The sequence below is a fragment of the Cyprinus carpio genome, chromosome A21 (assembly GCF_018340385.1).
Source record: "Cyprinus carpio isolate SPL01 chromosome A21, ASM1834038v1, whole genome shotgun sequence".
NCBI lineage: Eukaryota > Metazoa > Chordata > Actinopteri > Cypriniformes > Cyprinidae > Cyprinus > Cyprinus carpio.
The window spans coordinates 18,234,479-18,247,662 of record NC_056592.1 but is presented as its reverse complement, the minus strand read 5'-3'; the positions used below and the strand labels follow the sequence as shown (position 1 = coordinate 18,247,662).

The 13,184-nt window shown below is 38.4% G+C and overlaps 1 protein-coding gene across 4 annotated transcripts in view; it reads right to left on the bottom strand.

Moving 5' to 3' along the window:
- The window catches only part of LOC109046199 (dachshund homolog 2-like), a 133,177-nt gene that overhangs the window by 18,389 nt on the left and 101,604 nt on the right, over positions 1 to 13,184 (bottom strand). For 2 of the 4 annotated variants that reach the window (XM_042711160.1, XM_042711162.1), the window contains exons 4-7: positions 9,085 to 9,237; positions 7,877 to 8,049; positions 6,387 to 6,522; positions 6,043 to 6,117 (exon numbers count right to left, since the gene is read on the bottom strand). In XM_042711160.1, coding sequence (XP_042567094.1) covers positions 6,043 to 6,117; positions 6,387 to 6,522; positions 7,877 to 8,049; positions 9,085 to 9,237 — 537 coding nt within the window. The remainder of the gene's footprint in view (positions 1 to 6,042; positions 6,118 to 6,386; positions 6,523 to 7,876; positions 8,050 to 9,084; positions 9,238 to 13,184) is intronic. The other 2 variants (XM_042711163.1, XM_042711164.1) reach the window with 1 other exon arrangement.

Here is a 13,184-nt window from a genome sequence, read left to right as displayed (position 1 = left end):
GGGTTACACTTCCAAAACTTGAGGTCCACGGGGCCCCTGATTCACTAGAGCGCAGAATAACAAGCTACATTAAAACCAGGCCCCCAAAAGGAAATGCACAAAGCACTTAATGAGCTCAACCAAAGCAAAGGACCAATGTTCGTTAGTTAACCCCCACGATACATACGTATACACAAAAAAGATGAAAGCAGGACAATAAAACCCTAGCAGTAATAGGTTGGAGGAGGAAGTGAATGAGGGGGTATTAGTGTATATTACATTTTAACAGCCATATGCAGGCTGGACCGCAGAACACGTCTGGGCTGTTCTGGAAGATAGAGGATGGTGGGAATGTAAAATGAAAGAATAGTTGGTGCATTGAGAGCTATAAAAGTGGCACTGCACTGGTCTTTGCCCTGTTTGGTCTGAATATTCTGAAACTGGAAAAGTACAGTGGTTTTTAAAGCTTAGATTTATCAGTATAGTAGGAAAGCCAACTAGCAATCAACAAAGAATTGAAGAACTAGAAAATTATTATTAGAAAATATGGGTGTAAGAGAAAGTAGACAGGAAATGATGAGGGTTAAGGAAATAATATGAACTGGACTCAAACCTCTGTTTCCCAAGTAAGCACTATGGCTCAATGTGTCAAACCACCTCCAATTTAAAAACCAACGTAGACTAAGAACAAACAGAACTAATTTGGGTGCATTCTCACTTAAGTCTACAGGAAAGGGCAATTTAAACGAACAAATACACCTGCAAATAAACAGGAAAGTAAACAAACTAGAAAAGAGGCCAGGCTGCGTTTTCCTGACACTCCAGCCCTGCGCCTAATGAATATGTGTACATGAAATGAGCCTTAATGAGGGCTTCATTCTCCCCCAATTAGTGTGTGAAGAGCGGTGGGTGGAATATTAAATGAGAGGAATACTAGGTCAACACCGCAGCCCTTAACCTGCGCACAGGAAGAATGGACCTGCGAGATGAATGCGTCTCAAGAGACACTGAAGAGAACCAGAGAAAGTTTCTCTCATGCAGTCAAAAGTTCTTTCATTTTCTTTATTTAGAAATCATTTGTAACTTTGTCTATTTTTACAGGATGCTGTAACTGAATATGATTTGAAATGCCACATGAAATGATAAACGGCCTTTAGCGTATTTGCGTTGAGGCTAATATAAATGCTATATGTATATCTGTATAATGGATGAATTTGTCAATTTTTACAAGGATGCTAGCATATAAATCTTGTATCATAATCATAATAATCTTGTTTCCGGGGCCGTATACTATTTATTTTTTCACAGGACAATGTTATCTACAATGAGAACGTCCTCTCCCTCTGGTACCAACCGCTAACGACTAGCATTACAATCTAGCTATGTTAGAAGCGGCTCATTTTAATTTGCTGTGCTGTAAATACTTACTGAACATACTTTTTAATAGTTTTATTCAAATGTAGTACCTTCAAAACTGTACACGATTTCAGTTGCAGTTACTTTTTTCAGGTAGCCTTTCGTGAACAAGCTAACAGTTTAGCCTTTAGCTTACCAGAGTGCTAAGTGGTTAAAAAGATATCACAATAAACTAAAGGACAATTTTTATATTTATGGGTGTATGATGTAGAATTAAACCTGTGCATGTCTATATGTTCATGGCTTTGTTGTCTCTGTTAACTTGTAATTTGCATTATTCAATTCTGGCTCGTGTATTGTTTTCTTTTATCGGTACGGCTATCTCTGTCTGCCTCGGGGCATCTTTACTTGAGATGCGATAGTGACACCGCACAGGAGAGCGCACAAGCCTGAGAGACAAAAACCTGTTCCAACTCTTCCCTCAGAACCAGAGCAAAACACAAGCACCTGTCCTCACCCTTCTCCTCCTCTCTGCCTTCATCTGTGTGTGTGTGTTTGTGTGTGTGTGTGTGTGCATGTGTGTGTAAGGGAGAGAGGAGGAGATAGGGCGCTCATCATTTATCACTTGTGTTCTCGTCCAAAAATGTCGCTTTTGTGGGGTGACTTTCAACCGTGCCAACCTTGCCCCAAATTGCTAACTGTAACAGTTTACTTTTTCTTTCCAACATGTCATTGATTTTTCTCGCCTAATATCTGTTCCTCATCGTTAACACAAAGAGAAACACTGTGCGCCGCGAGCAGACCCTCAAACCCTCCAGCCGGAGAGCTCTCGAGGGGCCGCTGGGGCCCCGCCTAGGGTCTTGGTTTAATTAAACCATCACAAACGCGCTTAGAACAGCAATCAACCTAATGATCAAAAAGAGTCTTCAAAGCCCATGGATGGTCCCCTTTGCACATATCTGAAGGAGGAGCTTGCGAATAAACAAACAAAAATGAAGATTAAAAACCAAGCCCAAAAACCAAGCTCGAAAAGCCAAGCGCTTGCTGTTTGAGGCCTGATCCCTGACTTGGAATGAGGTAAAGCGATCGTTTCGTTTGTTGTGACTTATTTACCAGCACGCTTATCTCAAAGGGCGAAACAATGGCGCACATTTCTATCAGAAATCATTACAGGCCATTTCAAATCATTTCCGTGCAGCTAATTTCATAATAGCAGAGGGAAACATTGATTGTAACCAGATGCTACATATCTACTCTGTGGAAAACTGGACAGAGCAATTACGGAGCAGAAGTCTCGGCCTACCCATGCTCCCTCTCGCACTGCAAAAGTACACTAAGTGCTTCTACAGCCAAAGTGCTTCACATCAGCTTAAGCCAAATACATTAACACACTGTCATACAACACGTATAGACTCTGGACTAGACTTTATGTGTAGAATGAAGTGATTTCAGAAACAAAAACCAATGAGAAACATGCTGGTACCCGCAAAGCGCATTGTCTGGTCTGACATCCAGATTATGGACATACTGTATATTTCATTCTAATCGAGGTGTAAATGAAACATCCTCTCTGTCATGGAAAACAGTCATACATTTATGTAAAGTTGGTTGCTTGGTTTCTGATTGCAAAATAAGTTGTACAATAATTTGGGATTCAACTAACAATAATAATAGGCCATATCTAATGTCACTGATGTATGGAAAAGTGTTCCGTTTACTATTTAATAAAAAGGAATCATTAATATACCTGCTGCATGGCTTTGTTACACTTTTCTCAAAGGCCTGTGAGAACCAGTGGCCTGATTGTAAGATTAATGTTAGTGTTTGCTAAATGCTTCGCAAAACCACACAGAATAATATCAGAATCTCCTTTTGCTTTTTAATGGAAGAAAGGAGAGACCCTGCCTGCAGTGAGAGCAGCTCCTGTTGGCATTCAACCAGCCCTGAGTGAAAGAGAGGAAGAGCGGAAAAGAGAACGAGTGATTTATGGAGAGCTAGAGAGGGGGTTCACTTGCTAAAGTCCCATTGAAACACAGTGCTCCTGGCCCCGGGCTTCACCATTCATCACCACGTACTACCACGTCACTTTGTTTATCATCACTGACACACACACACACACACACAGAGAGAGGCCAAACAGTGTTTAAAAATCAATGGCCCTTTCGTGAGAATTCGGGAAAATGGGCCCCGAGTAATCTACATTTGTGAGTCTCTGATCTTTTCAACTTTAGGTTGTTAACTTAAGATTTGAGGTTGCAAAGAATTGAAAAGAAAATGAAGGTGCAGTCACATTTACCATTGTCTGGCAAATTTTCACAGGCAAAATCCAGTCTTTTCGACAGAAATCCATGTGATTTGGAATTTTGCGTAAAGGCAAAAGATTTGTCAGCACAGATTTCACATCAGGTTCAACAGAAAGCTGCTTGTGAGCTGTGCCTCATGTATCATTAAACAGTTGACAAAGGATCTCACCGAAATTTTGCTAATGTGACTGTAAAATTACATAAAGGGATGTTACAGTAAGCATTCAGTTTTAGGTATTAAACTGTACTGTCTAAGCCATTGCCACCATTTCTTCTACAAATATAAATGATACCTCAAATTATACAGATTTTTAAAGACATACATATAATTTTTCTGAGTGACTAGACTTTCACCTGTCAGGCAATTAAAAATGGGAAAAATCCCATAGACCCAAGCCATATGTAGGGGACAGAAGAACATCATAGAGAATTAGGAGTGGCTTTTTTGAATTCGGCCAATAAACAACACCCTAGCAACTGCACAGCAACATCCTGGCAACCACCCAGAACACACTAGCATCACTCTGGTGGACATCACTCACAAAATATAAAAGTTTGCTTTGTGGTTCTAATATATTAAACCGAAAAAATGCAAAAATAAAGATGAATAGGTTTTTAAAAATAGATAAGGTAGATATAAAATAAAGGGGGAATGAATTACTGGTAAATGAATTAACACACACTAACAAGAACTGAAGAGAATTCATACCAGCATGTAACACAATTGGACAGCATACTGTAGAAGTAAACTAGAGCAGACGTATTTGATATAATCATGGACAATCTTTACTAAGTCAATCCTCTCAGGTGTTCAGAGCGGCCCGCTGCTGTGTGTGTGTGTGTGTGTGTGTGTAGGTTAAACCGACACTCAGATTGGATAAAGTAGTGCAGGAGTCTACTGATTTGCATATGAAGATGTGTGATGGTGAGCCTGGAAATTAAAGATAATAAAAAAACAGGAGTTTTCGTGTGTGAGTACGTGGTCAGTGACCTAAATTTCCTGGGTCCTGCATTCTTTTCTCAAGCCTGCAGTAAATGCGGCATGCTGCACTTTTAAAAACAAGAGTCTGCTGTATTGCTATATTCACATATTTGTATGTGTGTGTGTGTGTTTGGGCTGGATTCTTTTCCAGACGCATGAATAAAATATGGTTGGAGGCCAGGTGCACACTGAATCTCTTTAAGAGAGCCTCGGGGCATCTTTGCATCGTCTCCTCCCAGCAGCCCTGTGTGTGATGTGCATTAGGGGCCGCCACCTGCTGTATCAACACACACTCACACACAAGTTACACTCCAGAAACGGTGCCCACACACACAACACAACACAACATTCGAGATTCTCAAACACACACACCTGCATATCATTGTGTCGTAGAAAAAGAGAAAAACATTTTCTTATAATGATGAATTACGCATTTAGCTGCTCTAACAGCTCTCTTACACTCATCTACTCACACAGGCCGTAAATATGAACTTCATATATGTTCAGTTAAGCTCCTAATTAAGTCATTAATTAAAAGAGAAGTGTTGTGATGCTGAAATACTGCCAGTCTAAACCAACGAGGTGTAAATTTCACTAACGAGCATTGGTCCACATTAAAATATTATGCGTGATGTCAATACACTCGGCAGCGTTAAACCGACATCATCTATGAGTCATCTGCGTTTACTACATTGTTCCTGAGATGATGTTTAAAATGCGCTCTACATCTCACATCTGAGTGGTATATCTTCCACATGGGTTTTGTATCGATACTACAACAAATAATAATTTTCTTCTTATTTTTTATGTGCACAGGAAACTTTCGCTTACGCACAGGAATTTAAGATATATAAGGTGAAATACCTATGAATTCAGTTTCATTTTAACATGTTTATGAGGCCACCCAAAGTGACTGTTATGTACATGTGGTTTCAGTTGTTTCTACATCTACAAAAGTTATTGATGACTCATGATTAGTTCGTAAAAACATTCATACACAGATTTCACAAACAAATGTGCACATAACTCTGCATAGCATTTTTACTTTTAATTAAGGACAAAGAAATCACTTGGCACTGCAAACTTGCATTGCACCTAAGGATACGGTGTTCAGGTACGGTTGCATTTACTGCTGCTTTACGAAATTTCACTGGTGAAATCCAGTAATTTCTGTAGGAATCTTAGCAATGTGAAATTTTGCAAAAGGATGAAAATGCCCCAATTGCAGATTTTACAATGGGTTTTTCCGACACAAATTTGTTGTGTGACAGAAAGGTGCTTCATGCATTGTTACAATACTGACAGTGAAGCTTTTTTGGCCACACAAGTTTTTTATGTGACTGCACTTGTACTGTATATGCTGCAAGCGAGCAACACACAGCGGTGTAGACAGTGTTTAGTGTGCTGCAGTGAGGAACTAACCTTTCTCTTTAAGGATTTTCTTCATATTGATGCCGGTGTCTCGTTCTGGTAGTTCTCCATCGGTCGAGTTCAAAACTGCACACAGAAAGAGAAAGCATGCATCCTCATAGCTGTCCCCAGAAATGATGCACTTCTGACAGTGATGTAATTGCATCCCATTGGGAGCATTCTGAATGGTGTCATTTGTAACGTTTTTGTTTTGTTATGCCTTTTTCATTCAAAAATAGTTTTTTCTTGTGAGTGGGTTAGTCTGTAGTCATTATAATTGGCTTTATAGAAAACGATCAGTCTATGGTCTGTTATCATTTAAACTAAATGTGTATAGAATGTGTGTCTGTACTGACCCAGGCGTTCAGGACTCTGTGTGTGTGGGTTCGGGGAGCTGGACACACTACTGCTGGGGTGGGAAGAGGGCTGTGATCCGGGACGAGGGGCAACCCACAGAAACTGAACATCATACCTACTGTCCTGTACACACTCCTGACACACACACACACACACACACACACACACACACACACACACACACACACACACACAAAGATTCAGTTCACCTATTCTTTACAAATGACTCAAACAGGCCTGTCATTAAAAAAAAAAAAAAAAAAAAAGTACAACCAAAACCAAAATTTTGTTGATTGAAATAAAAGAAATGTTACCTTAAATAAAATATAAAAACTCACTGATATTATTTTCTTGTTTTTGTTTAAGATGAAGTACTAAAATCAATAACATAGTAATAAACTAAAACTAATAAATATCATGTAGATATATTTTTTAAAAAATTACAAAAACATTATTATTAAAACTATAAACCTAAAGTGAAAAATTCAAAATATTAACAAAAACTAAAAAAGTATATCAATACTAAAATAACAGTTATGATAATATGATTGATTTAAAACTTCCATCAATACAATATGATTTTTTTCCCCACAAACAACAAATCTCTTTAATATTTCTTCTAGACAGCAATGAAATTTCATGGAGTCTCCTGCTTCTCAGAAGTGTCTCCTCAGAAAAAGGCCCCTCACAGACCTCAACAATATCTCAAACAGTGCTCAGATTTGCTAGAGCATTTCTCATCACATTCTTCCAAAACTAAATTCTCTTTCATTTCTATACAGCAATTGCCTCATTGCGTCTATTTATTTTTCCAAAGGATTTTTAGGAGAAACATCTGGGACAAATTTGATTCTTAAATGAAACATAACTGAGAAGTCCAGTAAATCTTCAGAGGTATCAACCAAAATATTTTTTTCACAGTAAAAACACATTCAGTGCATTATATTGTGGTATCCAGACGGAAGCTATTACTACAGTATTTTAAGTGCATTTGTGTGTGGCAGTGAATATCTATATAAGTGTGTGTACTGTACACCTCAGGCCATTTCTGCATCTCCGAGAAACACACAAGTGTCCTCCTCCAGCTGTAAAATAACTCACACACTCTCCTCTCAGGGGGAACATGGCAGTAAGATAACAGATAGTGTTTGTCTTTAAAGTCTGCATCTAATATTCCCTAACACCTGCTCCACCCGGACCAAACAGAACATTTATTCTGTTACTCCTCCTCGGAGTATTTCGAATCAAACTCTCTCTTGTAGAAATTAAGATGGTTTGGTATACAGCTCTCTCCCAGGTGTTAAATGGCTCGTATCATCGGAGCAAGACATCACTTCGAGGGGATCTGCGGCTCTCTGACTGATGTGCTGTGCACGCGGTGAAAATGAGCTGACTCTAGCTGAGAGATCTGAGTGCACATTAGAGTCCTAATGAATGGCTTTTCTGCGTTTGGCCACTGAAGTCTCAACTTTGTGGCTGCGTGTGTTACCTTGATGACGGACGCTCCTGCTCTGGACAGGGGGCTGTGCATCTGAGCAGCTGCGGCCATGTTGGCGATGGTGTTCAGGTGGTTCATCTGGTTCATCGCCATGGCAACGGAGGCAGGCGGCAGACTGACGGGCAGCAGGGGGTGGGGCATCATCATAAACGGCAGGTCCAGCCCTGAAAGACCACAACAGAGACAGGGAGAGACTGTTTATAAGGAACTTAGTTGGTAAACTGCGATGAACTAATAACTTGTGTTTTCACATGACAGAAAATCTTTACAGGAATGCCCACCTAGAGGGCAAAACTAAGACAGTGATAATAACACACCATCTTAACTTGTATGCTAAGCATTTTCCTATAGAAAACTAGTATAAATAAAATGCCTAATGTGGTTTTTTACATTAAAATAGTAATACTGGAAGACCAAATTCAGCATTCAGATTATTAATAAAACATTCTATGTACAGGCAAGCAGATGAACCCAGAACATGAACACAAAGTTCCATTCGTATTCTTGGCTCATCTGCTTGTATATAACATGCATCATCATCACAAAGGTTGAGTTTGATCTTTTAATACATTAGGGCACATTAAGTGTTTAGATTGTCCCGCTGTTTTAGTGATTGAAATACTGCAGCAGGTGCTATATGACTTGCAGTTTGTTCACATGTCTATGTTTGTTTTTCTTCTTTTGAGAGATGATCTAAATATTTGTGGCTTGAAACAGATGGAAAATTGACCGGCCTGTGCTGCAGTTCTATGCATGACTGAAAACTATGAATATTGACTCTTTTTTCTTTTTGAAAAGTGATGTTAAAATACTCTACCAAAACAATCTCACCCGCCTGACACAGCAACACTGGCTCAACCAATGGCATAACTATACGATTGTCTGACCAGTGGATTGTGTAGGTGAGGGAAAATAATGTTTTAACCAAAAAAATCATAGCTCATATTTTACAATCCAGCCAAATCCAATCAAATCAATGTTTCACTCAAATTACGTCACATTACAGGAGAGAAATGTGCATGCTGTTTTGTGTTGTCTTAAAAAAAAAAAAAAACCCTTGAAAGTCATGAATGTGAGTATGCAGTGAAGCAAAGAATGAATGACTAACATGACATGCAGCTCAATCGGGCCGAGCACAATCAATACACCTAGAGCTGGTGATCAAGAGAATGAGTGGATGTGATGAATGAATGACTCACGGTTAGCCAGGAGATGACTCTGCTGTAGGGAAGAGAGATGAGACCCTGACAGGCCGTGCTGAGCGGAGAGGCCGGCGTGAGCCAGACCATGCTGGGCTCCGGAGGAAGGGGGGGACTGGAGTTTCTCTTTATCCCAGGACGACTCGCTGCCGCCTGGGGACAGCAGAGAGATAGAGAGGGAGACTGAATGAGAGTCTGGATCCCTAAACAGAGCCAACACTCCACATGTAATCACAGAGACAAGACTGGGGAATATATGGGTAGAAACCAAAACCACGGCTTCTCTTGTTCTTTTGAAATAAATCTTTTGATTTGTACTATGCAAATAACGTTCAGAATCCTGAGACTTTAATTTAAAAGGAAATTATTTGATCAAACATAATTTGCTCAAAAATATTATTTGATTAAAAATACAGTAAAAATATAATACTGTAAAAATGGTTTTCTATTTTAATATAATTTCAGCAGTCATTACACCAGTCTTCAGTGTTGCATGATTTTTCAAAACATGATTCAAATATGCTGATTTTGTGCCCAAACATATTATGAACATATTAACATATATATATATATATATATAATATATATATATATATATTAAAAAAAAAAACATTAAAAATAGATTATAGTCAGTATAAAAATGAAGTCTATTTTTAAGACTATTAGTATTTTTCGTATTGTGACATTTTCATGACATTTTCTCATTACTTTAATGTGTCTGAAAGTTTTAATTTTGAGCTTGATTAATTATTGTAATACTTTTGTTTTTAATTTAAATTAGCAGAAATTAAAGTCAGAACAACATATACTATCATGATGTGCATATAAATAATTTTTTTATTATATTAATTTAATATTTAAATATTTGCAAAAAAAAAAAAAAATCCTCCTAAAATAAGCTAAAGAGAATAGTTGTAAGTGAACACTTGTAGAGGGTGTTATTATAATGAGTGAGGGATAGAAAATGAAAGGGCGGCAGGGATTCGGTTATGACGCAGGCCAGATTCGACCCCATGTTCCCGCCAATCTGACCGCCTCCACACCTACAGACAAAACTCCTGCACAAAATCCCATCTCTCCTCAGGCTGTTCAAGAGTTAACCCCTCTGCCAATCACTCTGAGCTCATCCCAGAACACATGACATCTGGGAATTAATCACTGGAATGAAATGCAGCAGAAAAGCTAGTTGCAAAGTGCCATAAAACAACTTAAGTTGAATTAGTTGAGAGAAGAGGGAGAAGGAATGCAAAGCAGAGGAGAGGAAATCATTGTCTAATTCTGCCTAATAAGCAACGGAGGTCCTACGAGTGATCTAGCAGATGGTGTTTTTGCAACAGATTGCAGTGAGTGATTCTTTTAATAATAATACGAATTAAAATCTCTCTCTCTAGAACGCGGGGGCGCCGTTCATCAGGGAGCTGTTTGAATGAGCAGGAAAAAAACGCCTGATAAAGTAATGGCTGTGCCCAAACACCTGAGGCCGAGCGGAGAGCGTGCGTACTGCGTACAGACGTGTTTGTGTGCGAGATGAGCAGAGCAGAAGGCTGATGAAACACAAAACGATGAGGGAAGAACCATGCGTTCATGACATTTGATATCAATACTCAATCCATAAGCAATACGTGTCCTGTGTAATGAAGTCGTAATAGGATGTAAACTGCTTAAGAATGAATTCTGAAGCCATTTGTGAGGCCCATCAGTGCGTAATGATGCATAGATATCACTGTAATCAGTTTTATTGTCCCTTCAGCATCAAACTGAATGTTACAACAAAAAACAGAATGTCATCCACACTGTATTTTTTCGAAAATTGCTTTGCAATCTCCTAGAATCGGATTCATGTTTAATAAATACTCCTCCTCATATTTTGATATTCAAATAACAGAATGAAGACATGTTATGTTTAAAGTAACATAATTTACAGTAATATATTTATATAAAAAAACAACCAACAGATACAGAGAAAAGGTGTGAGGTTTTCAGGTCTGGTCTGCAATATCATGACGGTGAGCAGATGATGACAGTTTTATTTTTGAGTGATCTATCTCTCTTTAAGAGAGATGTAGATGAAGAGGGACAGAGAGCAAAAGTGTTTGTGTTGCAAATGCCATATAACCTATATTTGCTCTTGTCTAATATAATTAATTTCTGAACATACAAGTCACATAGTGTAGGTGCTAAATAGCCAACATGTGTTTCTTCAGCTATGGCCATTTTTAGCCCTCTCTTAAAACATACTTTTCACACTCTTACTAGTTTATTTTTATTTGTCTTCTAACAATGTTCAAGAGTAGATATACATATAACACAAAATATTCTATTTTCTAATTAAAAACATATTTATTCAGCTTTCAGATTATGTATTGCACCCTCAGATTCCAGATTTTCAAATAGTTGTATCTCTGCCAAATATTGTCCTCCTAACAAACCCTACATCAATGGAAAGCTTATTTATTCAGATTTCAGATGATGTATAAATCTCAATTTCAAAAAATTTACCCTTATGACTGGTTTTGTGGTCCAGGGTCATATATATCCTATAACTCAGTGCTGGGACCTCTGTAATGGGCTAACTGCAGTAAAAGACTTTGAAAGTGTGTGTGTGTGTGTGTGTGTGTGTGTGTGTGTGTGTGTGAGAGAGTGAGTGTGTGTGTGAGAGAGTGAGAGAGAGAGAGAGAGAGAGAGAGCATGCAGTACATCAGAGTGAGTGTGGAGTTGAACTATCCACAGCTCTGGTGCTGATGGCCCATTTGGGTTCGGTCCAAGAGCTCATCCAGTGTTGGCTGCTAAAGTAATTAGCCTAAAAGTGATGCCAGCCAGTAGAGACAGAGGAAGAGAAAGCAAGTACGAGAGATGGAGAGTGTCTGAGTTTCGGCATCCCGTCCAGCCGTCAGTCATGCTTTGAGAATGTGTCCGTCACTTCGATGCTCCTTAACCACATGCTGACAGAGCTGGTTAACTGCATCCCTTTTTAAAAAGTCTGCTGTAATTGCAACACACATCTGTGTGCATGTGCGGAGAAATACTGTTCTCTGCTACCCCGATTTGAAACTCAAACAGATACAGATATTGAGACTTTTGTGTCAACCAATATGCCTTTCAAGCATTTATATCTAAGTCATTAACACTTCAGTGTTTTCTATGATCAAACGCACCCATGGTCTGACTCAACACTCGCAGTCACACACTCTCTGCCTTTATTTACAGTTCATTCAAGGTATCTGATCACTATGTGTGCTCCTGGGGACCTCAGGTGTTGTTAACGCCATGCGTTGCCATTTGACGTCATGAGTAGCAAAGGCTCATGAATATTAATTAGGTGGTGCACAAATAATTCAAAATGACCCCTTACTGTTTTGATGAATAAATAGTCAATGTGGTGTGTTGATCCAGAAATCAGGTCTGTAAGAGAGCATTTGATCTCTTCTGAGTCAATTTTTTTTTTACATAAATTAGTCAGTGAGAATGATGGGAACTTGTTTGAAGCGGTCAAATTAACTTCTGCATTTGATCATTTCATACCTACATCTGTTGCTGTCAGGCTTGGGTTTTTGTAGGTTAGTGGACAAACAATCAGCAATTGAATCCCAAAGATGACTAGTTAGTCCAAAAATTGTGAGTGTAAGAGGCTCTGGGTTCTATTTTGTAATCATATAATATTTTATCTAGTAAAATATATATACCAAAATTGCAGTTGTGTGTCAGAAGATGTATATCAGAATTGGGAATACATTTGTTTGCATTCTATTGCTTCACTTCTGCAGAAAATGCAGTGTACTCCACAATCGTCAACAATTGCAACAACCACTCAACAAAATATTTAAACACAAATTCACTTCAGTACATAAACCACTTATATTGTACTAAACACACACAATTTTAATGAAAAAATAGCTTGACACTTGTAAATGCTTCTTTGAATTAGATACATGCCTGATGCAAGCTAATTTATGAAGTAGTAAGACAAAATCAAATTCAACCAGATCACATTTATAAAAAAAAAAAGACAATGTATGAAACTATATGAAAGATGATTTCCAGCAGAAAACCAACAAAACATTCTGAAATTTGTGTTCCAAAAAAAAAAATACTGTAAATAA